We start from the raw sequence: 26,674 nt of genomic DNA on the forward strand, positions 1-26,674 counted from the left end.
GGATGGGGCTGGGGCTCAGTGGTAGCACACGTGCCTAGTATGTGTGAGGCACTGGGTTCAATTCTCAGCACCACATATTAAAAAAATAAAGATCTATCAGCAAATAAAAAATATTTTTTAAAAAAAGGTTTGGGATGTGGTTCAGTGGGGATTGAAAAAAAAATTAAAACACTGGTACATCACAGGACATTTTTGAGAATGTAAAAATACAACCTATAGGAGGGGAGAAAATATTTGCAAATTATATTTCTGGTAAGGGTTTAATATCCAGAATATATAAAGAATAATTATAACTGAACAACAAGAAGATAAACAACCCAGTATTAAAATAGGACTTGAATAGACATTTCTCTAGCAACGATATACAAATAGCCAAAAAGACCAAGTGCAGTGGTACATGCCTATAATCCCAGCAATTCAGGAAGCTGAGGCAGTGTAACAGATTCAAAACCAGCCTAGGTGATTTAGCAAGATCCTATCTCAAAATAAAAAGAGAAAGGGATGTGGCTCAGTGGCAAAGCACCCTAGGTTCAATCCCCAGTACCTCCCCACAAATCCTCTTGCCCCAACCTCTTTGAAGATACCTAGTTTACTATGGCGTGAGTATTTCTACCACAACACTCTGCTCTTCCTAGATGAATATCACTCTTCTTTGAAAAACTGGATTTTTTAAAAACATGGACATGGTATGCTTTTCTAAGTATTGAAAAAGTTGTGGTTGCACAACATTGAAAATACATTAAATGCTACTTAACTGTACACTTTAAAAGGGTCAACTGTTGCTAAATGTGGCACATGCCTGTAATCTCAGAAACTCCAGAGGCTAAGACAGGAGGATTGCATCAGCAATTTAGGGAAGACCTAAGCAACTTAGGAAAACCCTGTCTCAAAATAAAAAATAAAAAGGACTGGGAATATAACTCAGTAGTAAAGCACTTCTGGGTTCAGTTCCCAGTACCAATAAATAAATAAATAAATAATAAATAGTTGTATATAATGTGAGTTTCACTCCCAACATGTTTTAAGCCTAGAAGAATTTTTCAGATTTTTGTTTGTTTGTTAATTTTTTTTTATTTTTGACACACAGTCTTGCTGAAGTGGCCAGGCTGGCCTTAAACTCCTGCCTCTGCCTCTTGAGTAGCTGGGATTACAGACGTGTAATTTTTAATTTTTTTATATTTTTGCAGTATTTGGGATGGAACTCAGGACCTTACACTACTAGGTTCAATGCCCAGCACTAGAAAAGGAGAGGGGGGATGGCACCTGATCTGAGAGGATGCCAGGATGCCATTGTAATCCAGGCCACAGCCCAGGGCAGAGTCCATTTCTGCTCTTTATCCTCTTGGTTGTTAGGGTCTGTAAACAAGTCAAGATGGCGCCTGGCATTTTGCAGAGGGAGTGGTTTGTGAAGTAAAGCCAGTGAGCCATTAAGTGTGGAGATTCCTTATTGGTTGACTGCTGTATCTAGTTTATGTTAATTAAGATAAGCTGTGTGGAATGTATATATACCCCTCCTGTCCTACAATAAACGGCTCCCACTCCTGCTGTATCAATGTACACAAGTTGTTCGTCACCCCCCCCCCAGTTATTTTGCTGCAGCTGGACTGCAGCAGATGGTGGCCCGTACTGGGAGCCCCGGGACACTCAGGGCAAGAAGAAAAATGGCCATTTCGAAAAAATGGAGAAGATTGATACAGTATGTTTGTGTCTTGTTTTGTCTCAGTGTATTGTATTGTCTTTGTGATGAAAATATGGAAGGGGTGTTAAGTAAATTGATAAGGGAAAAAGGCACCCCAGTGGAACCAAGAATAATTAGGGCATGTGTTGATGGAAGCCCAGAACTCTAGTCAAAAAGAAGAAAGTTCAGAGGAGGAAAGATTATCAGGAAAATAGTTGCAGCAAAAGGCTATTACTGAATACTTTTCGTTACAGGAGGGTGCGTGAATCAATGCGGTGGCTGCCACGTGCGCAAGCCAGTCATGGCGCAGCAAGGACTTTCCAAGCTGCGGCAGCCAGCTCTTCCCTGCCTTCCCCGCCCGGGGAGTAGGACGCCACTGGCCACTGCGAGAGCCCAAATCCAGACCTGACCCGGAGGCACAGTCTCGCAGGCTCTTGCTCCCTGTGCCCAGTGGCAGTTTGAGTTCGGAACACTCCCCAGACTCTCCCCGGGGCCATCTGGGGCTGCCGGGGTTGCTGCAGGCATCCCTGAAGTTTGATCATTTCCAAGGCCAGTAACTACAATGGTTCTCCCACACCTGGAAGCTAATGAGTAATGAGTGGTATTAAGGCTTATTTCAAATGTAAAAAACCTTGAGATAATGTACTAAATTGTTCAGAAGGTTGTTTTCTTAGTGCCTGCTGGAATACTACAGGATTTTCTTTAGCATCATTGCCGGAGTTCTGCCTTCGTCCCAGTGCCGGTGAGGACGAGGGTGGAGAGATTTCCAGTGTTGCTGAGAACCGGAGGAGACTTCGGATCAAGCTGCCTGCAGAACTTACCTGGACTGTGATTTAAGCTAGCTGCCTGCAGAACTTACCTGGACTGTGATTTACCTGGACTGTGAGTTAATCTATTGAGACACTGCTTTACCTGGACTGAGACAACAAACTGTAATCTACAACAAATTGTAACTCGATATCTTTGATAACGGTGTCATTGCTGGTATAATTTTTCCAAGGGCTTCTTGCATGGAGCCATCAATTGGCTTGGTATTATGGCATTTTGTATCCTCCCCTTCTGCTTGTAGCAGATTATTTATGGTGTTTGTGTAAAAACCACTATGGTCGTTATTTAAATTAAACAAAAGGGGGAAATGTTAGGGTCTGTAAACAAGTCAAGATGGCGCCTGGCATTTTGCAGAGGGAGTGGTTTGTGAAGTAATGCCAGCGAGCCATTAAGTGTGGAGATTCCTTATTGGTTGACTGCTGTATCTAGTTTATGTTAATTAAGATAAGCTGTGTGGAATGTATATATACCCCTCTTGTCCTACAATAAATGGCTCCCACTCCTGCTGTATCAATGTACACAAGTTGTTGGTCAACCCCCGGTTATTTTGCTGCAGCCGGACTATGGCACTTGGTCAGGAGCCTATGCCCTGCAGACCTCAGGTCAAACTTGGTAATTAATCCCAGATGGGTTAAAGAAACTACATAAGAAATGCAAAGGAACATTCTATTTGTACAATCTTCCAATGGGCAAGGACTTTGTAATACCACACCCAGATTCAAAGAACACAGTACAAAGATTGATCTGATGAGAGAAAATTATAAAAACATCAGCCCAAGAAAACATTCATGAGCCACATATTATTTTTGTCAATGTCAGACTGCATAGATGACACTGTCCCACAAAATTATATTGCCTAGTGAGATAGTATCCATTGTGGTTTCTGTAAACACACTTTATGATATTCACAAAACCACAAAACTGCCTCATAATGAATTCTCAGAATGTACCCATGTGATTAGTGACTCAGGACTGTATATTTGCACTTTATATAAGAAAGGATTAATAATTTTCCTATATAAAGAGGGAGCTGAAATCCATGTGAAAATTAGAAAAACATGTTGTCAAAGTAGATATAAAAGTAAGAATAGTGAATTTTCAACAGAAGATATATGAGCTCAGTGGTAAAGTACCCCTAGGTTCAATCCCTAGTATCAATCAATCAATAGTCAGTTGTAGGTGATGTGAATTTCACACAAAGACATGTAAAATATGTATCACAAAGACAGAGCATTCCAACTATGATATTCGAAGGTTTATTTATTTTTGTACCAGGGATGGAGCCCAGGGTCACTCAACCATTGAGCCACATCCCCATCCCTTTTATATATTTTATTTAGAGGCATAGTCTCACTGAGTTACTTAGGTCTCACTAAGTTACTGAGGCTGTCTTTGAACTTGCAATCCTCCTGCCTCGGCCTCCCCCATGTCACTGGGATTACAGGCATGCATCACCATGTGCAGTTCTGCAGGTTTATTTTTAATGAGCATGCTCTCTCTCACACACTAAACTACTCCCTTTGTAACTTTTCTGAAGGAAGTATAGCCAGGGGCAGTGGTGCATGCTTGTAATCCCAGCTACTTGGGAAGCCAAAGCAAGACCATGGGTTCAAAGCTGGCCTGGGTGACATAGTGAGATCCATCTCAAAAGAAAAAAGAAAAAAAATTCCTCCTAAGGAGGACATTTTGGCAGTGATACATATCAAAGTCACAAAGAAAATCCTTTACCACAATTTCATTTAGGAGTTTTATTCTAAGGAAATAATCGAGAATTATTAATATTGAGTGACAGATGTATTTATCAAGCTTCAGACATATATGTCATCAATACATGGGAAGTGGGCAACGACTACTGTTAGCTAGACCATGGATGTGTTTATGTACTCATTTTACAAATGCTTATTAAGCACCTTCAAACACAGGCACTATGCTTTGTGCTGGGGACTGGAATTATGGAAGATTAGAGTTTCTTCTTTTAGTTTCTTTATATTTTCTGATTTCTCTATAATAGGCATGGATTACTTCTGCAAGTTATTTCAAATAAGTCTAAATAGTATTTTCTCTTAAATGTGGTATAAAAGCACAAAATAGCCTGTACTCATATTTACATAATTTTTTTTAAAAAATAAGGATAATAGTCTCCCCTGAAGTGCTGGGGATAGAACCCAGGACTATCTAGACAAGGGCTAGACAAGGGCTCTATCACTGAGCAACACCCTCAACCAAGGGTAATTTTTATAGAAAACAACAAGTGCCTGTGTCATTACCATGTGTTTTTATCTCAGCTCAGTCATCCACAGCTGGCAGTATCAGTTAAAGGGTCAGGAAGTGCTTGGCATGAGATTTTTGTTCTAGTTCCAGCCCAGCACTACCAGCCTGCGTGACTTTTCCATGGCACCCTCGGGACTGTGCACCTGTCCTTATACACAGAGACTTGGACCCAGGCCTCCCTGAGTCTTGATGGTTGAAACCCTGCAATCCTCCTAGGACAGGAGAGAAGGGCCTGCAAGAAGCTTCAAGGATGCTTCTTGCTCCCCACTAGCCTCCCTATATCTCCTGGGAGACCACCATGACGCCTGCCTCCTTCCTGGGTTCTGATGCAGATACAGGCTCTCTGCCCTGCCCACCTCAGAAAAGAGCTTCGGAATATAAAGCCATTTTCCTGTGGTCTAGAAGGAGCTTCTTGGCAATGGAGTTACACTGCAATCATCTGCCCCTCTTTGTTATGGTGTTGTCCTTCTGGGTGTATAGGACAAGGATCTTGCAGAGCCTTAGTCTCTAGCTTCTTTTTGTTATCTGTGTAAATAATGAACTGTCTAAATCTCAAAGTGCTCATGGTATCTTTACCATGTGACGGCTTCAGGCTTTGGCTTGTCTGAACTTGACATATCTGGTGCCCAACGTGGGACTCAGAAACTTATTATGTCCTTTTTGAAGACGTGAGCCAAGTTAAGAGAGAAATTCCCAGGATCTAGTAGCACATGCTGTGGATAGGAAGGGTAAACAGTGAGATGGGCCAGGGTCCTCCTTCTCGGGGACTGCACAAGCCAGGTTAGGAGACAGGACCCTGATGGTCGAGGAGGGAAGAGGAGTAGGGAATTTCCAACTTCCTACGCACTCTGTCAACACAGCCAAAAGGAGCATCAAATCAGCTTCATGATGGCATCTTAAGTTTGTTGAACAAACTGCCACTTCAAATCTGTGTCAATCTGCATTTGCTGGTAGACCTGCTCCCTCTGAGTTGCCTCTTCCCTGCCTGGGTCCCCAGAATTCCCTGAGCTTCCAGCCACTGCAGACCTCCTGGAGGGGTTGTGCAAAAGCCCTTTCGTCTCTCTGTAAAAACAGTAAAGGGAACCCCAAAGAAAAAGCAAGTCTTTGAGTGACAGACCTGTGAGCCAATCCCACCTGTGTGCTTCTGCAAAAAGGTATGATCGATATTGAAATCCTCAATTGTGAGGCTTCAAGAAATGCTGGGAAGACACCTTTGGTGTGCCAAGTTTACACTGCATAATGATATCTTGTTAGCAAACAGAGGCTTCTTGCCAAGATTCAGGGCTTGCTTGCCAAGTCAATGTTGTCTAAACAACACTGGAGTCACAACACTGAATCTCTGGCAGTCAAAAAAAATTGCTGTCTTTTATCAACTAAAATAAAAGAAAGAACCCCCTAGTATGATCCTCAGACAGAAATTGTGCCTGCCAAAGGGGGCACACTGTCGGGGGAGCTGCCCACCTGCTCCTAAGAGATTAACTACAGATTAAGTCTGTGGACCCTCTCTTTCCCCAAGGCTGAGGGAAGTGTCCTTTTGGAAAAAGGACAGCATAACCCAAGACACCAACTAGCAAGGTAGGGGACAGAATCCTAGCAGGTAGTCACAAATCCAGTTGCTGATGCGTTTAGTGACCAGAGGGGCTAGCAGTCCTTGACCATTGTCCCTGAGATGACCAATAAGTTGTGTTGGTGTCTAGAGTTCAAGAAAGAGGGTCTTATATAGTCAGGAGGGGCATTCTGTGGTTTTGCACCCTTCTATGTCACTGGGAAAGTAAAACTGCTTTGCTGGGATCCATGGCTGTGACCACAGGTAGAATCCTCCCTGGCCATCAAAGGTAATCAGATCCTCAGAGATGCACTGAGGTCCCCTTTACACCTGGCCAGGAACACCTTAGCTGAGGAAGCGAGAGTGGAGGAGGAACAGGAGACTTGACAGCGCTTGCTCCCGCCTCTTCCCTTAATTGTGAGGCTTCAAGAAATGCTGGGAAAACACCTAAGGAAGCAGTCCACCTGAGAGGAGTGTCCAGCACCTGGGGAGTCCCCTTGGATGTCAAGACAGAAACCATGACTTCCCTTTAAGGCCACTGTTATCTGACCTGGATTTGTAATAGAAAACACAAGGACTCAAATGCTCAGCTAGACTGACAAGTCTGTTCAAAGGGCACATTGGGGACAGTTGAATCTACATTAGATCCCAGAGATAGGCTCTGAAAAACACAGGACAAAATGAGTGTCCCTCAGGATGAGAAGAGTATTATGGGCTGAATTGTGTCCCTCCCCCAAATTCCTATGTTGATGTCCTAACTCCTAACTTCCAAGTATGATCTTCCTTGGAGATAGGAACTTTATATAGAAGTAACCAGTAAAAATGTGATCCCTGGGGTGGGCCTTAACCCAGTATGACCAATACACTCATAAAAAGGGGAAATTTGGAGGCAAGACACACGTACATGCAGATAGCATGCCTTGGGAACAGGACAGACATCCGCAGACCAAGGAAAGAGGCTTGAAACAGACCCTCTGCTCACAGCTCTCACAAGGAACCAATCCTGCTAACACCTTGATTTTTGTCTTCCAGCTTCCAGAACTGGGAGACTACACATTTGTGTTGTTTAAGCCACTTAGTTTGTGGTACTGTTAGGGCCACCTGAACAAATTAACAGAGAGAAAAATGGCCAACTGAGGATCCAGACTTGTCTCAGTCTATTTGAGCTGCTATAAAATAAATCATAGCTTGGGTGTCTTATCAACAACAGAAACTTACTTTCTACACTTCTTGAAACTGAAAGTTCAAGTTCAAGGTGCCAGCAGATTCAGTGTCTGGTGAGGGACCCCTTCCTGGTTCCTGGGTATCTACCTTTTGGCTGTGTCCTCACATGGTGGAAGGGGTATGTTAGCTTTCTGGGCCTTTTATTAAAAAAGGGCATTAATCCCATTCATGAGTGGTCTGCCCTTATTTACCTCACAAAGACCCATCTCCAAATATCATCACCTTGGGGTTAAGTTTCAACATATGAATTTTAGGGGGACACAAATATTGACTACAAGACTATAGGGCCTGGCCATTACACCAGGGGATCCCTGAAGAGGAAACTGATGGTTTCCTATGAGGGAAATTCCCTTTATCAGGCCAAGAGAAGGACCCACAATGTAAAGCTCTGGGTCATAATAGTGAGAATCCTGTCAGCTGGGAATTTACTGTGGACAAAAAGGTGACCCAGAAGACCCAGATCCCCTTGCTGAGGCTGGTGCTATTGGAACTGGCATTGATCTGACCCTTCATGTTCCCTCTCTACCCAGACTTATTCCCTTCAAAATGAACAGTGCTAGAGCAAAGGCCCAAGTCCCTCCTTTCCTAAGAAGGATCAGAGGACTCATGTCCTGATCAAGGTATGCTGGGGAATTGTTGGCAATCAAGTTGTTAAAAACCTTTTCAGCCTTTTCAGACACTGAGGCACAAGTCACTAGTGTGCCGAGAAATTTCCATAGGTGTCGTCAAAAAATTACTTTAACTGAATTTGGAAGCAACTCTTCTAATTGGTCAATGGACGAGTATAATTTGGGGGTATTTCTTCTCCAAAGAAACAGAACCCATGGGATGTTTGCATACAGAGAGGTTTATTTTAAGGAAGGAGCTCACATGATATGGAGGTGGCAGGTCTGAAATCTACAGGGCAGGCTGGGGATTCCAGCAGGAGTCCATGCAGAGTCTGAAAACAGTCCAGAGGCAGAATTCCATTTCTGGGACTTCAGCCTTTTCATTTAAGGCCTTCAACTGACTGGATGAGGCCCACCCACCTTATGAAGGATAAACTGCTTTATTCAAAGTCCACCAATTTAAAGGTTAATCACATCTAAAAGACACTTTGCAGTTGCACCTAGACTGGCATTTGACCAAACAATTGGTTGCCATGGAAGTGAACACATAAAATCAATGGACACAGCTGATATGTGTTTTTGAGCCAACATAATGTACTATGGAATGGATATGTTAAGTACATGGAATATAGCACTTGATTGTAAGGGATGTCCCTAATGTAGAAATGTCACAAAACAGTAGTAGGGGGTCAAGTCAACCTTTGGGAGGCCACTCAGTTCCCTGAGTGCAGCCATAACGTATCAATAAAGTAGTACAGGATGCCAGGGGAGAGGAGGGTAAAAGGAAGACCACCACCTTGTTAGAGAACTGGTAGAGGCATCATGCTTAAAGAAACTCTCCAGCAGGCCTGGGGTTGTGGCTCAGTGGTAGAGTGCTTGCCTACCGCATGTAAGGCCCTGGGCTCGATCCTCAGCACCACATTAAAAAAAAAAGTAAATAAAATAAAGGTATTGTGTCCATCTACAACTAAAAGAAAGTATTTTTTTTTAAAAAAGAGACACACTCTCCCTCAGAGTGAAGAGACCCAGGCCACTTGAGTCACTCAGCTCCAGAGAGTTTTGTCCTCCAATGTGTCAGTGACTAACAACCTTGGAGGCTGGAATCTGTGACAAAAAAGATATGGCTAGTAGCCTAATGGCTCTCTAGGGTTGTGGAGGTGGATCTTGCCTGATGTCACCCCTTTCCCCCACAAAATGCTGCATTTGAGCAAAAATAACTGGCTTGTTATAGAGCACTGTTAGACACCAAGAGACTGATGATGATCAAGTATTGTCATGCCCTGATGTCACTATCTGGGATGGGCAGAAATGAGAATACCAACAAAGGAGGCATTGCATGTTTATGTATGATGAAAACACACACACACACACACACACACACACACACACAGGAATTCTGCCTTAGCCATACTTTCCACGGTTTCAGTTGATGGTGGACCCACAGTCCAAAAACATTAAGTGGAAAGAACATTCATATTACTTTTTTACAATATATTATTATAGTTGTTATATTTTTATCTTACTTATTGTTGTTCATCTCTTACTGTGCCTAATTCATAAGTTAAGCTTTATCATAGATATTTACATATGGGAAAAAACATGGTACATATAGGGTTCAGTATTATCTGTGGTTCCACGCATCCACTGGGGGTCTGGGAATGAACACCTGTAGATAAGGAAGGACTATTATTAAGCCTCTTTCTTAAGCCGAAGTGGTATGTCTATGAAAGAAGTAAACCGGGTTGGGGTGGATCTCCTAAAAATCAAAGAGAGATCAGTAAGAGGAAAGAGATCAAGAGGTGGGAGAAGGGAGGTAGACAGGCTGGGGAGTGATATTGGCCAAATTATATTGTTATATTGTGTGCATATACAAACATGTAACAAATCCCATCATTAAGTACACTATAATGCACCAATAAAAATTGTGTGAAAAAAGAAGTAAACCAAACATTAGCTAGTCATTTTCTAGGAGCTGATCCAGATTCAGGGTCTATGTCAGCACCCTGGGTTTCTTGGGTGCTTCATTGCACTGAAATTATTGATGGCTCCTGGGCCTGATTCAGGGAGGGATCAGCTAAGTTGAAAGCATGTGGGGTATACTGAGTTACTGCTACTGCATAGTCCCAACAAAAACTGTTCAAAACTGGCATGAAACCAGGAACAGTGGCACATGCCAGCTGCGTGGGAGGCTGAGGCAGGAGGATTGCACCTCGACAACCTAGTAATACCCTGTCTCAAAAGTAACAAAATATAAAGGGCTGGGATGTAGCTGAGTAGCACACCCCTGGGTTTAATCCCCAGCACCCCCAAAAAAAATTGGCATGGTAAAGAGAATTCTGTTCAGTGGACACAGCTGTAGCACTAGCTTTAGGAAAAAACACTGAAAAGCACTTTATCACATTTTCACTGACTCATGGCAGTATGATTGGTGCCTGGCAGCAGGATTGACTGGATGAGCAAGTCTCAGCCTCTCTGGAGATAAACATTATGGCAGCAAATCACACAAGACCACCACACCTCTCCCCACCTTTGTGATCTAAACAGAAGCCCACAGAAAAAGTCACCTAGGGATGAACATCAGTGGAATCAACAAGCTGGTTAGACCATAGTCAATGGATACACCATCACAGGGTATGGTAACTCATGTACAATTCAAGATTGGGGGCCAAAACAAAATCTAGTGGTTACGGCACATGAGGTCAAGAAAGCCTGGCAGATCTGACCAGATTGCAAGCCACACAAGCCAGTGGTAAGGGAAACCCTGTGACACATAGTGAGGGGCACTGGCATTGACCTGTACTGTAAATAAACTATTAGATCCCTTGCCTTTTTCTCAAGATTACTGCTAGGTATTGATTGTTATAAATATGGCACCATTATTTTCATCCACACAGTAGATGTGACAAATTATTCATAAATTCTTAGATGGACTAGAGTACATATGCGGATTCTCCAAAAGCATCCAATCAGATGATGGTGCCACCTTGATAGCAAAAAGAATCCAGAAGTGGCAATTATCTGAGACACTGACTGCACCTTCCATGCCCTATATTATCCTTGGGCAGCAGCAAGACAGAGCAGGTAGGTCCCTGATTCTCCCAAGGTTTCCCCCTGAGGGAAATTTTTTTTTAAATAAAAAGTTCTCACCAATGACCAGGTTAAGGAGCTGCTGACTCCTCCCTATAAGCTTTCCCCAAACCACAACATATGCGACATGCCTGAACTTGACCCATATATGACCTTCCTAAAGTGGTGATAGTGAGTACCTCTACCATCTTTTGAGAGTCAAGTGCAGAGGGACCCAAAATGCATAAGCAGATCATCATATCAAGTGCTCTTCTTTGAAGAGCTCAAAGAAAGGACATAACCTGTGCAGAAATCCTGAGCCTGTCACACCCATCCTTTGCTCCTCGAAACTTCAGAGGACAGTCAGGGGACTCTAAGCCATGTACTATCTCCTCGAGCTAAGAGTTACAAATGGACTCTTTTTTTTTTTTTTTTTTTTTTTTTAAGAAGGATTGATTTATGGGACTAACTCTTTTTTTTTTTTAATTTTAATATTTATTTATTTTTTAGTTTTCGGCGGACACAACATCTTTGTTTGTATGTGGTGCTGAGGATCGAACCCGGGCCGCACGCATGCCAGGCGAGCGTGCTACCGCTTGAGCCACATCCCCAGCCCACAAATGGACTCTTAACTCATTATTTTCATCATCTCATTCATGGTACACCTGAAAAACTTAAAAATGAGCAACAAATATACCACATAATAACTTTGAAATAAATATTTATGTATTAGAGTTCTATTCTTTTGAGAAAATAGGTGAATGATTATGATAATATTCACATAACATGATAATATTAATGACATAATTGATATCATTAATGATAATAAATTATGTAATAAGCTCTAGATTATGATTTCCAACCTATTTTAATGCATCCATGTCAATTTCATTGAGATATCTGCAGAATTGAAAACTTGGGACTTAATGAGTTAAAAGAGAAACTAAAAAAGATTAGGTCACCAAGACTCAACTGCCATTGGATCACATGCTTAAGAAAGCCGATTTGGATATGAATGTGGCAATTCATCATAAGAGTAGCTCATATTGAGCATGATTTTTAAGTATGAGATTGAGGAAGTGGAAAGAGAACCTGATTAGCTGTAAGAGACACAAACCAGATAGTTAACTCTTCTCATTCTGCTATCTTTCTTCCCATTCCTACTCCATAGGAAACTAGGCTACTGGAATTTGCAAAGTAGCAAATAGAGTTAAGAAGTGAATGGCTTAAACTTGGTGCTTCTTTTGCCACCCAGCTATGCTTGCTGTCTTGGGCAATCATGGATAGTGATGATAATGATCATGTGTAGAAGGTGATAATTCCTAAGATGATCCTTATGTGGTCCACACATCAGAGGGTGGGAGACCGTGTAAAATGCTAGAAAGCAAACAAGAAGAATCTACTGAGCCAAGTGCAGTGGAGCACTCCTGTGATCCAGCTACTTGGGAGGCTGAGGCAGAAGGATCATAAGCTCCAGGGCAGCCTCGGCAACTTAGCAAGATCCTGTCTCAAAATTAAAAATAAATAAAAAGGACGGAGATGTAGCTCAGTAATAGAGCACCCTTGAGTTCAGTCAGCTCTTGTCCACAGGGTATCTAACATACTCTGCCACCATTCTCAACTTGATTGCTGGCAAACAAAGAATCTGAATCTGAGAATACATAGAAACTTCCTACAGACACTGACCACAGAAAGTGTCCCGTTTGCAAAAGATGACAGAACAAGTACTGGACGCAGTGGGGCACCTCTATAGTCCCAGCAGCTTGGGAGGTTGAGGCAGGAGGATCACAAGTTCAAGGCCAGCCACAATAACTTAGGTACACCCTGTTTCAAAATTAAAAAAAATAAAAAGGGCTGGAGCTATAGCTCAGAAGTAAAGTGAGTTACTTTCAATTACCAGTGCCTCCCTCCCCCCCCCAAAAAAAAGAGCATTATTAACTTTCTAATTTGTTCTCTTTGGTCTCCTCCTGTTATTGTTGGCCTCTTTTGGACACTTGTCACAGGTTGTTCCAAGGTTGTCAGCCAGTTCCTGCCAGCTGGCTGATTAGGTGCAGGTGATGACAGCTTTCGTTGCACTCCAAATGGTGCTGAGCTGCTGTCTGTCCTCCAAATAGGCCTGACCAACCTGCATGGAGTCATGGCCATGCCCACTTTCATCTAATGTTGCCTAAAACAAACAGAATAAGCTGGGTGCAGTGGTGCATGCCTGTAGTCCCAGCTACTCAGGAGGCTGAGGCAGGACAGCAAGTTCAAGTCCAGGCTGGACAACTTAGCAAGACCCTGTCTCAAATTTTTTAAGTCTGGGATATAGCTCAGTGGTAAACATTCATCTAGCATGCATGAGGCCCTGGGTTCAATCCCCAGTGGTGAGTGGGTGGGGAACTGTGATCCTCTGCAACAAGACAGATGGGAGGTCTATAAAGAGCTGCTTGAGGCCACCTCTTCTACTCAACCCTCATCTCACCTGGGAGACTGTCATGAAACCGCATCTCATTGCCTCCCTGTGAGTTCCCTCAAGACAGGAGCCTTCCAACCTGGCCTGCCTCAGAAAAGAGCTGCAGAGCATATAGTCCCTTAGCTGCAGCCTGGAAGGGACTTGATGGCAGCAAGGACACCCTACAATCCATGCTGAAGTCATCTGTCTCCTTGTGTTTTGGTGTTGTCATCTGGAGTGTGTGGGACAAGGTGGGTGGCCCCTTTGGCTTATTTGTTTTTCACTATCTATGTAGGTAATAAACTGTCTAAATCTAAGAGTGGCTCTTTGTATCTTTACGGGCTGAATCTCTCAGGCCTTGGCTTTGTCGTATCTTGTGTGTATGAGCTTACCTTTATTTTCTCATCAGTTAAAAAAAGGAATTATACTACTAGTGGACCCCAAAGATACATGGTGGCTAACCTACATGTTAAGGGTAGATAATCCCAAGCAGGCCCTGGAACCTGTTAACTAAATGATAAGGATGGTGTCCAGAAAGCACTAATCTGCCTCCAAGGCAAAGGGTTGTAATCGGAGAGGTGCAGAGGCTGGGAGTCAGGGAGTAGAACTGAAATCTTACGTAATATGCTACGCACAAACTCTCTTTTTAAAATTTATTTATTTATTTATTTTTTGATGTAGGAAAAATAAAAAGCTTTCAGCTTTTCAAAGTGTTGGGAACCCCCAAATTTAGACAGCTGAGCTCTGAATTCTGTGTACTTTTAGAACTCAAGAAGTGATAGAGCTAAAAAGTGGAAAAAACCCAAATATCTATCAATGGACAATGGCTAAACAGATTATGATGTATCCCTACAATGGAACATTATCCAGCCATAAAAACAAATGAAGTATTGATGCTGCAATATGGATAAAGCTTGTTGCAAACATTAAGTAAAAGAAGCTTGTCATAAAAGGCCACATGCTGCAAGATTGCATTTCCATGCAATGTTCATGACATGCAAATCCATAGACAGGAAGTAGATTAGTGGTCACCAGCGGCTGGGAGAGAGATGAGTAAATGAGGGGTGACTGCTAAGGGGGTACCAGGTTTTTCTCTAGGGTGATGGTTGCACAAACATGTAAATATACTAAAAAACATTTAATTATAAACGGGTGAAAAAATGTGGTACATATACAGAATGGAATTTTACTCAGCATTAAAGAGAATAAAATCATGGCATTTGCAGGTAAATGGATGGCGTTGAAAAAGATAACGCTAAGTGAAGTTAGCCAATCCCAAAAAAACAAATGCCAAATGTTTTCTCTGATATAAGGAGGCTGACTCATAGTGGGGTAGGGAGGGGGAGCATGGCAGGAATAGATTAATTCTAGATAGGGCAGAGGAGTCAGAGGAAAAAGGGAGGGGGCAGGGGATTAGCAAGAATGGTGGAATGTGATGGACATCATTATCCAAAGTACAGGTATGAAGACTCCAATTGGGTGTCAACCTACTTTACATACAAACAGAGATATGAAAAATTATGGTATATATGTGTAATAAGAATTGTAATGCAAAAAAAAGTACATGTATAAAGGCATAAATTGGCGTGAACACACTCTATATACAAAGACATGAAAAATTGTACTCTACATATGTAATAAGAATTGTAATGAATTACGTGTCATGTATTTAAAAAATAAAATCAATAAAACTAAAAAAATAAAATACAAAATAATAATAATAATAATTATAAATGGGTGAATTGCATAGTATGTAATTATCTCAATCTGTTACCACAAAACACAAAAAGGAACATTTAAGTTACCTGAAATCTACTTCCCACCAAAAATCTGATGACTGCTCTTGGTTGTTAAACTAATTGGGGGCTTGTTTGGTTTAGCAATAAAGGTTCCTTGGGGAAGTTCTCATCTCAGCTAAACACGAAAAGCACAAGAAATAGCCCTGACAACTAGAGCGAACTCACCAATGCCCAGCACTGTTCTGCCAGGGTCAACAAATCAGCTTTTAGCTAGCAGCCAGCAGTTGAATAAATAAGAGTGACCTAACTCCAGGCACAGGCCACCAGTGTCTATATGGCTGACAGATGACAGAAAGAAGGCCCATTCTGGGTCACAGGCAGGGGAGTACAGCAGGGAAAGCCCATCTGAGTGCTGCCAAAGTGTCATCAGGAGTTAACTCCAACCCCTCACACAAGTGGAATCCACATCTCCAAATGACAGGAGGTGCCAAATAATTAACAGCATTCCCAGCTTCTCCTTGCTCTGCACCTTGCCGTGAATGAGCTCCTCCAAGATCAGAGCAAGCTGGTGGCGCAATTTGGACTCATGATGAGTGGAATTACTTACATTCTTTTTTTTTTTATTTTTTCAGTTTTAGTTGTAAATGGACACAATACCTTTATTTTATTTTTATGTGGTGCTGAAGATAGAACCCAGTACCTCACACATGCTAGCTAGGCAAGTACTCTACCACTGAGCCAGGACCCCAGCCCACTATTCTTTATTATGAATGTGTTAGTGTTGAAAATTCAGTCAAAAACACCCATATACCCACTTTTCTCAAAGTAAGACAAGTTCATATTTATCATATTTGCTTTAAGTATTTTTCAATACTTATGTATTTATTTTAAAATTATAAAATGAATTATTGAACTTAAGTATTACATAGTAGAAACTAGATATTTTAAAAAGACTTTATACATACATGTTTATACATATATAATAATATCTGGTGGAAATTTTTTTTCTTTTTTTGGTTAGGGCTCTACCACTGAGCTATATCACCAGCCCATAGTCTTCAAATATTTTTTAAATGAAAAATTTCATATACAAAGTCCCCTTTTTAGTCTTCCTTAGTCCTTTTGCCCTTCCTCCCCAGAGTAACAACTACCCTGAATTTGAAGTGCATTCTTCCTGTAAATGGTTATATAACTTTATTATATACACACACAGCACACATATATATCAACATGTAGATACACATGGATATGTATGTATGTATCTAATGATAATTATAGAATGTGATTTATAATTCATATAAGTAAGGCAGAAGGATCACAAGGTCAAGGCCAGAATGATCAGTTTAGTGAGACTTTATCTCAAATAAAGTAAAAAAGGATGGAAGAATAGCTCAGTGATAGAACACCCCTGGGTTCAATTTCCCCAGTACTACAAAATACAAACAAACAAAAAATAAATCATATAAGTGGTATTCTATTGTATATATTATTCTATACTCAACTTTGCTTTGAGTTTCCATATTTTTGATGGACATTTCACACTTCTGATCTTTTTTTTCTTGGTTTAGGGATTGAACCCAGGGCTTCCTGCATGTTAGACAAGAGCTTTACCACAGCCCTTTTTTTTTTTTATTTTATAAACAAAGCTTACAAAAAGACATTTTTGTGCATGTCATTACTTCAACCTCAGAAAAGTTTCTGTTTCTCTGAAAGAATACAGAACTACCATAAGTTATAAAGATGTGTACCAGAGAGGTGGATAGTAAGAATTTCCCTCTGAGGACTAGGGCTGTAGCTCAGTTGTAGAGCGCTTGCCTTGCATGTGTGAAACCCTGGGTTCAATCCCCAGCACCACATAAAAATAAACAAATAAAAATAAAGATATTGTGTCCATCTACAACTAAAAAAAATATTTTAAAAAATAATAATTTCCCCTGATTTTGTGACCTAGAAAAACAATGGGATATAATGGGATGAAGGTAGGGGAGCATCCCAAAGTGATTCAAAAAGAGCTGCACCTGGGATGCCCTCAGGAAGACCCTCAGAAAACCAAAAGCACTGTCCACCCCTGCGGCCAGCTCCCACAGCAACCAAGGGAAACTTCAGGGGACTAGAACAACACAACGTGGTTCGAAAGTCCTGCCAGGCTGATCAGTGAGAATACCAAAAAAGGAGTGAATGACCAGCAACAGAGGCAAAGGTCAAAAGAGGATTCAAAAGTAAAGACTCAGAGCCCAACAGGGATACAGGATGGGAATGGGTGTCAAAAGATTCCCAAAATTTTATGTTGGACAGAGATACATATGGTCAACCATGTTTTATCTCCTGCTCTCAATTTCTTTGCTTTTTTGTTTTCTTTTGCACTCATGGGTACTGAACCCAGAGGTGCTGTACCACTGAGCTGCATCCCCAGCGCTTTTTAAATTTTATTTTGAGATAGTGTCTCATTAAGTTGTCCAGGCTGTCCTCAAACTTGCCATCCTCCTGCCTCAGCCTCTCAAGTCACTGGGATTTTTGCCTGGCTGCTATTGTTTTTGTTTTGTTTGTTTTTAATCACAAAAGGTAATAAATATGTGGACACAGTTAAAATCCAAAAAATGTAAAAGGGTGTATGATGGCAAGGATGTCTTCCTCCTGACTTTCACGTCTGGAGTCCAAAACCCCCATACAGAGGCAACCCTTGTTGTCCATTTCTTGTGTGTTCTTCTAGAGATTTTCTTTGTCATCATTAGTAGTTGTTCTCATGGTGCCAAGGACCTAGGGCAGGATCTAGTGCATGCTAGGCAAGTGTTCTACACTTGAGCTACACCCCCAGCCCTCCAGAGGTATTTCATGCATACACAAACATATCTATAATCACATCTGCCTCATACTCTTTCTTTATCCACAAATGATGGCACATTACATATTTTGGCACCTTACCTTCTTCCCGTGTCTTAGCAAGCAATTCATAGTAGTACATGGATTGCCCCATTCTTTTTAGAGGTTGCCTAAAACCCCATCTTGTGGATGGGCCATAATTTAATTATGCTTCCATTGTGGTACATTTAAGTCACTCTAATCTTTCCCAGCTGCATAGAATGCTGCCTTAAACATTCTTCGGTACCTCACTGACCACAGTGGTGCTGTAAGATAAAACCCTGGCAGTGCAATTGTTAAGCTGGTATGAGTTCTGCATTTTTTACCTTCATACCTAGCCTCAAATTTCCCATTCTTGAAGCTTAAAGGCAGTGGACTCTATTCTCCCACACCCTAATAGAGAACCTGTTCATGTCTGCCAAATGACACTGAAAAACACACCTATAAGCTCTGGTAGGTATAAAGGTAACACTAGTGTCGGGGAAGAAGATCTATTCAATCAATAAAAAGAGAATGTGTTAACAGAATAGAGGTGATTATTACAAAATGTAGAAGAGGGGGAGCCAAACAGCAAGGCTGTGGCAGCATTTACCTCTCACTCTCCAAGGGAGAGCCCCACTTCACCTAAGGGAGGGGCATCTGAGAAGCTCATTCAACCAGGTTTCTCCATGGTCTAAGTGGAATTTCCTTCCATACAATTCTACTCCTTTAGTTCTAGGTCCTTGCATACAAGCAGTCTACTAATGTAGTCATTCACTTTTCTCCCTAGGTACCTGGATCCTTGGAACAACATAGTGAATTAAATATGGCTATCGTGGCTATAGATTCTTTGACATCTCTTCCCTTAGAAAGTAGGGTCTATGTCTTCTCTAAAGTCTGTGGATGCTGTAACTTCTCTGATGAATGAAATATAGTGAACATGCTGTTGTGCCCATTTCCAGGCCCAGGCCTTAAGAAGTGGATAAATTCTACTTTCTGTCTCTTAAACACTTACTCAGGACTGCTAGCACCATGTAAGAAGACTATCTTAACACCTCCATGCTGTGAGGAAGCCCAAGCCAGCCCTGCAGAGAGACAGAGACCCAGCTGTTCTAGGCCAAACCAGCCTGGCCACCAATCATGCCATGGAAGAAGGCTTCCTGGTCATTCCAGCCCCAGCAGATGTGACATATCAGTCAAAAGTCAGACTTGAAGTCCAGACATAAGGCTCCACTTGAGCAATTCTTCAGCCATTTGAACTGAACCCCCCTCGACTCCCTCATGAAATAGAGAAAAGTCCTCTTCATGGTACCCTGCTCAAATTCCTGACCCACAAGATTGTGACTCCAGCAAAATGTTTGTTATTTTAAGCCACTATATTTGGGGATAGTTCATTATGCAATAATACAGAACCAGAACAGGGCATGTTTGCCTGACAGAGTAATATGACCCTGAGGGGATTGATCACCTCACAAAATAAACATGGGGGCACTCCAGTCCACACAGTTGTTTCTGTGGGTTTGGTCAATGTGAGTCAATCCCCAATAATGTGCCCATGCTGATTGTGCTGACAAAGTTTAGTTTCTGAGCCAGGTGTGATGGCATGTGCCTATAATGCAAGTTATTAGGGAGGCCAAGGCAAGAGGATTGCCAAGTTTGAGGCTGGCCTTGGCAACTTAGTGAGACCCTGACTCAAAAGAAAAAAAAATAAAAAGGGCTTGGAGTATAGCTTACTGGTAGAATGCCCCTGGGTTCAATCTCCCCAACTCCCACCCCGACAATTTAATTTCTTTCCTTTTTATTTATTTATTTATTTATTTTTTAGTTTTCGGCAGACACAACATCTTTATTTGTATGTGGTGCTGAGGATCGAACCCGGGCACACGAACACCAGGCGAGCGCGGTACCTCTTGAGCCACATCCCCAGCCCAACAATTTAATTTCTGCACTAGAAACACTAAGAACTGAAGGGCCAGGCTCAACCGGTCTGCCTTCCTCCTTCACTGTATCTCCTTCACTCTATCTTAGGTCAAACTACCCAGAGCAGGGAGCTGGGAAGACAAGTGTCACAGAAGTTTACCATTAGGAGTGTCCACTGCCCACTGCCACTCCTGAAACCTAAGACCGTGCCTGGTGCTGCAGGGACAGAGGTGGAAAAGATGTAGGCTCAGCTCCCGGAGCTTTACCAGCCCAATCTCTAAGCCATGTAAACAGGTGATGACAAGAAACATGATACATGAAATGACAAATATGTGCTCAGGCAATCGGGGTCCACAGAAGGGACCAGTCCAGGTAGTCCACAATCCCACAATCAGAGCTATAGAGCAGATAACAATTCTCAGAACAACATCTTTGAAAGACAAAAGTTTGGTAGAGATTTAACATATGTCAATGTTTCTTTTTTCTACTTTTTTTTTTTTTTTTTTTTTTTTTTGTGTGTGTGTGTTGGGGATTGAATCCAGGTCCTTCCCAAGCTTGGCAAACACTCTACCACTGAGCTATATCCCTGTCCCTCTGGCACTGTTAACATCATTGTTTGGCAGTTCCCTTAAATGTTTCAATGCTTCCCTAAGATGACTGTATTATTTTTATGTGTGATAATGTGGAGAGTTTTGTTTGTTTGTTTTGTGAGGTTTTGAGGGGATTTTTTTTCAGCCATGTTGGGGAACAAATCCAAGGCCTGGAAAATGCTGGGCAAGTACTCCACCAGTGAGCTATGCCCTCAGCACCTCTGCTTAAAAAAAAAAAAAAAAAAAGGATGCAGAGGACTTCATAAGTTGGCTACCCTAACACCCCTTCCTCTTCTCCCTTTTGGGAGGGAGCCACCCAGTTTGGGTGGGGGGCCTCAACCCTAGCTTTAGGAGTGAAGCTGCATACGGCTAAGCTAATTAAAATGTGTCTCTGTTCTGGCCATTATGATGGACTCCAGGATGGGCAATTAACCCAGGCCAACCTAGTCAACCAACTTCTACAAGACAGCAGAGCCAAAAGAACTGCAGAAAAATAAACTGTAGCTTGATGACTTCATGCCTCTTGCTATGATTCAATTATCTTGCTCCCCAGAGATTCATGTGCTGGAAGCCTGGTCCTGAAACTAATAGTATTAAAAAGTGGTGAGACCTTTAAGGATAGAACTTCATGGGCTAGAGATATGGCTCAGCAGTAGAGCACTTGCTTGACATGTGTGAGGCCCTGGGTTCAATCCTCAGCAATGCATATAAGTAAATAAATTAAATAAAAGACTCATTGACAACTAAAAAATATTTTTTAAAAAAGAGTAAAACTTCATGGGAGGTGACTGGGTCATAACCACCCTCATGGAAACAGCTTAGTTCCAGTGAGCAGAGCTGGCCTCTCCCTGCTCTATTTCTTCTTATCTTGCCATTTGACCTCTCTCTGCACACATACTTACCTCCTCTCCTACTTCTCCACCATGTTATGGCACAGCCAAGAGGACCCTCACCAGTCACTAGTACCTCATACTCTTTGGATTTTTCAGAATTATAAGTCAAATAAACCTCTTTTCTTTAAAGTTACCCAGCCTCCGATATTTCATTACAGCAACACAAAATGGACTAAGACAGAAAATTATTACTGAGTAGCATTGTTGTTATGATGATACCTAAGAACATGGAAGTGGCTTTTGAACTAGGTAATGAGCAGGGGTTGGAAGGGCATGGAGTCATCAATGGGTCTTTTATTTAAACAAAGCACTGTGGGCAATTCTGGTGAGGATGCAAATAAAGAGACTTGGAAGGAGCTAGATATTCTTTTTTAATAATATTTTTTAGTTGTAGATGAATTCAATACCTTTATTTTATTTATTTGTTTTTATGTGGTGCTGAGGATCCAACCCGGTGCTTCCCACATGCTTGGCAAGCACTCTACCACTGAGCCACAATCCCAGCCCAGGAGCTAGATATTCTTAGAGATTGCCTAAGTTGTTGTGACTGCAATGATGATAAAAATGAGGACAGTAAAGAACATGCAGACAAGATCTCAAATAAAAAGAAAAAATATATCTTATTGGAAATCAGAGAACAGGCCATCCTTGTTATTAAGTAGCAACGAACTTAGCTGAATTGCATCCATGCCCTACAGCTTTGTGAAAGGCCAAATTTAGGGTGATGACTTAATAGGTATCTGGCAAAAAAAAATTTCTAAGCAAAATACAGAAGAAGTTGTGTGGGTACTTTAAAATATATATACAGTAAGATTCAAGAGCAATGGCAATGACTTAGGGGTGGATAAGAAGAAGAAAAGGAGAGTGTGGAAATTTGGAAAAAGTCACAGCCTACTTATATCAAGAGAAAAAAAAAGGAAAAAAGAAAAAAGGGTGTAGGGGTGCAGTGAGCCACCACTTGTTAATGAGATTATTAGACAGACAAAGGGAGCTGGGCATCAGGACACCCTTCCATCACAGTCCCAGAGGACTCAGAGGGCAGAATGGTTTCAGGAACTGCCACCCAGGGCCACGGGGGGGGGGGGGGGGGGGGGGGGGGGGGCCCTGCTCTTCCTATCCCAGAGCAGTACTTGCCCACTCCAGCTGCTGCTCACATGGGCCCTGGTGCAGTTTGTGCTGCTGCTCCAGAGGATGCAATAGGCATTGGCAGAGTTCACGTGGTGCTAATTCTATAGGCACACAGAAAGTGAGGCCACACAGCTGCCACCAAGAGTAGGAAAAAAAAAAAAAAAAAACCAACCTAGGTGGCCAGGCAGAAGTTTGCCACAGGGGCAGGTCCACCACAGAGAATCTCCATTAAATGCCCAGTAGAAGCTGAGGGTGGTGGCACACACCTGGAATCCCAGCTACTTGGGAGGCTAAGACAAGAAGATCGAAAGTTCAAGGCCCCCCTAGGCAACTTAGCAAAGCCCCTGTCTCAAAATCAAAAAGGAAAAGGGTAGGGATGTAATTCAGTGATAGAACAGCCCAGATTTAATCCCCAGTACCTCAAAAAAATGCTCAACAGAGCCACGAAAGTGATGAAGCCATAACCAGGACCCAAGACAGCCAGGGCAACCAGTGGCATGCAGCACTCACCTGAGAAGGTCACAAATGCCTGCATGAAACCCAGCTGTCCTCCTGCCTCAGCCTCTGGAATTCAGGAAGTCTGGGGCAGGAAAGGGGGAGGGGGAAGCAGGGCTGCCTAAGAGGCCCATTCCCCACCCCAGTGTGCACAGGACGCAGGACTTGGAGCTTTTAAGATTTAATGTCTGTGCTGCAGAGTTTCAGTCTTGCTGGGGGCCAGAGAATAGAAATGTTTATCCTATCCCTGCCCTGCCATTGTATCGGAGAAAGACAAAACTTGTTTTTTATTTTACGGGTTCACATCTGGAAGAAGTTTGCCTGTGTCTCAGATGAGACTTCAGACTTTTTTGAGTTGATACTCAAAACAAATTAAGATTCCGAGAACTATTGGCCTGAATGAATGCATTGTGCAAAGGACATGATCTTCACGGGCTAGTAGTGGGTGTGCTTTGTCCCTTCAAAAGTTTATGTGTTGGAAACTTGGTTCCCAAGGTAGCAGTACTGAAAGGTGGTGGGATTAAGAAGGGGGGCTGAGTGGAAGAAGTTTGGGTCCTGACTATCACAGGGGGATGCTCTCACAGGGGGAATTAGTTCCTACAAAAGCGAGTTTTTATGAAAGAGGAAGCCTGGCTCCTTCCTAGTCTCTTGCATCCTCTCACTATTTGACCTCTCTCTGGCATACCCTTCCTGTCATGTAATGCCATCTGCCGTGGCATACACAGAGATACCAGAGCTGGCCAGATGGGGCTGCAGACCTTGGACTTTTATCCTCCCAAACTGCAAGCTCAGTAAACCTCTTTTCTTTACAAAGTACCCAGACTTGGATACTTTGTTACAACAATACAAGACAAAGACAAATTTCTAGAGAAATTACCCTTGAAAGACATTCAACTATTGAAGTTTTTCATCCTATGAGCATATAAAAGTGCTTCAGATTTTAAGCCAGTATGAATAGTAACCAAACCAATTCTAACTGATTTGTATCATGTATGTCACTGAAACACATCCTCTTCCTCAGTAGAGCAATTGGGTTTTGCAGATGTACAACACTCTGCTCTTTACTTACACCAGCCTTTGTAATGGGGAGGGCTAATTTATTTTCCATGGGGCAATTCAGGTTCGAGTGATCCAAGATCTTTGGGGGCTCTGCTTTAAAAGACCACACATCCTGGTGTTTCTCAAGCTTCCTCTTCCTCGTCCCAAGGCCATCTAGAATTTCTTTGGTAGCTGCTCATCTAGAGCCAATCTCCCTCTGAGAAATTCTCAGTCCATAGCCTTGGGCATTCATTGGGCCTTTCATATTTCTAGAGATTGAATTGACCAGGGGAACTTCATGGGACTCTGGTTTCTAGGCTTAAAGGAGTCAGATCACAGGGAGTAATTTCTTAACCCTCTCTCAGTACCTTATGATCTGTCCCTCAAGCCTTAGAAATGTGAATCCAACAGGGACCTCAAGAGAGACACAGCCACATAGGCAAGTGCAGAGGATGCAGCTGTGATCCTCCCTAAGTTAGTTGCTTTGGAAGACTGTTTGTGGCAGCCAACATCACTGCAGATGATTCTGCATCCTCTGACAGTTTGTACACTTCCATCTGTTATTCTCTTCCCAAGACAGCTCTCCCCACTCCCAACCTCTGTTCCCCTTCTTTTATTGGAGGGTACTAGGGGTTGAACCTAACATTCACACATACTATGAAAGTGCTCTACCATTGAGCTACACCCCCAGAAATTTTTTTTTTTTTTTTTTTTTTTTTTTTTTTTTTGTATTTTGAGACAGTTTCTCACCAATGATTGAGGCTGCCCTGGAACTTGCTATCCTTCTGCTTCAGCCTGCAGAGTAGCTGGCATTATAGGCTGGCATTACAGGCTACCTTGTCTATCCACTTGAAGTTTAGCCTCCAAGAATGCTCCTTGCTGATGCCCTTCTTATGCATACCACTCATCTGCACATTTTCCCTACAAACTTCCAGTTTGTGACGCGCCTCTTTTGGCCCAGAGTTAACTTCCTTAACTAAGTCTCCTTTACTTTTGTCCAATGTCTCCCTCACCTTCAGCTTCTGGGTCCCACTGCCCACTCCCACCCTCAGGTCTCATGTCCCCACCTGGTTACCTGGAGCTCATGCAAGCGCAGTACATAGCCTTGCACGAACAGCTGGAAAAAAAAGCGCAGCTGCCCTTGCTTTGGGAGCTCGTCCAAGCTTCGCAGCCGCCGCCCATCGCCAGGACTGGCTCCTGGTCCCTCGGCTGCCTCGTCCGCTGGGAGGGTGGCAGGGATCGCAGCTTTGGCTCTGGCCCCGTGTGGGCAGAGGCCACGGCCGGCCGCTCGCGTGGTCAGCAGCGCCCACCTCAGCCTCGCGCAGCCCAGCGCAGCCATGGATGGTACTCAGGAGGCCGGGCACCCGGGCCAGCCTGGGAGGCTGAACTGAGGGGCGGATTCAAAGGCAAGGGTGACCCGTGGGTGGGGGTAGGGGGCGGGCCAAGGAAAGGCGGGCCAGGCTCCTTCCTGTTCACTTTTGTCGCGGTCCCCACCCTTGCAAAGGGCAGCCTAGCGAACACACTGCAGCCACCTTCTCCGGATGGAAGCTCCGGGCCCGGGGACAAGGTGACTTGGCGGGACCCACCGCGCTCCGGCGCTGCCTGCCTCCCCCACCTCCTCCCTAGCCCACGCTGCTGCAGACGCCCGAGGAAAACTTTTCACTGGCTCTGAACCGTGGGCGGGAGTCCTGCCCTCCATTTCCAGGAGCTGCAGGCCCCACCCCGTGAGATCCGCCTTCGCCGGCGGGCCCGGCGCCATCGCCCCAGCGGTCCGCACTTCCCGGACCTACCTGGAACCGGCTCCGAGGCTCGGCTGCCCCGTTGGCTTTTCCTATTGGTCTCCAGCAGAGATCCTGGAATCGGAGCGCTGAGCTAGGAAAAAGCCAAAAAGGTCCAGTGGCCAAGGTCATCTGACCCCTGGAGCTGGGAAAACGAACAAAGAAATTAAATATTAGTGAAGTTTTAAAATGCACACCTCCCCAGCCCATCCGCTAAAGCAGGATGTTTCAAACTACAAATTGAGACCAGCATTAGTGGGTTGTGACAAAGATTACTTCCAATAAAATGAAAAGAACAAAATAGTACCAAAAAGGAAAAAAAAAAAAAAAAAAAAACGTAAGAAGAAAAAGCATTGTTTAATGAATCCTTTGTTTCATGCATATTCAAAGTATGGTTTTCAGCCAGGCACTCCTGTAATCCCAGTTACACAGAAGAATCACAAGGTCCGGATCAGCCTCCACAACTTTGGGAGATCCTGTCTTAAAATACAAAATAAAAAGGTCTAGGAATGTAGCTCAGTGGTAGAGCACTTGCCTAGCCTAAGCAAAGTTCTTGGGTTCAATCCCCAGGACTGCAAAGAAGAAACAACTCATATAAAT

General features: G+C 43.0%; 1 protein-coding gene across 1 annotated transcript in view; it reads right to left on the reverse strand.

Annotated features, from left to right (window-relative positions):
* The window catches only part of Cyp27a1 (cytochrome P450 family 27 subfamily A member 1), a 38,066-nt gene extending 12,146 nt beyond the window's left edge, over positions 1-25,920 (reverse strand). The window contains exon 1 of the mRNA XM_076865819.2: positions 25,372-25,920. Coding sequence (XP_076721934.1) covers positions 25,372-25,635 — 264 coding nt within the window. The 5' untranslated portion in view covers positions 25,636-25,920. The remainder of the gene's footprint in view (positions 1-25,371) is intronic.
* Positions 25,921-26,674: the final 754 nt, after the last annotated feature.

The sequence above is a fragment of the Callospermophilus lateralis genome, chromosome 9 (genome assembly GCF_048772815.1).
Source record: "Callospermophilus lateralis isolate mCalLat2 chromosome 9, mCalLat2.hap1, whole genome shotgun sequence".
Classification (NCBI taxonomy): domain Eukaryota; kingdom Metazoa; phylum Chordata; class Mammalia; order Rodentia; family Sciuridae; genus Callospermophilus; species Callospermophilus lateralis.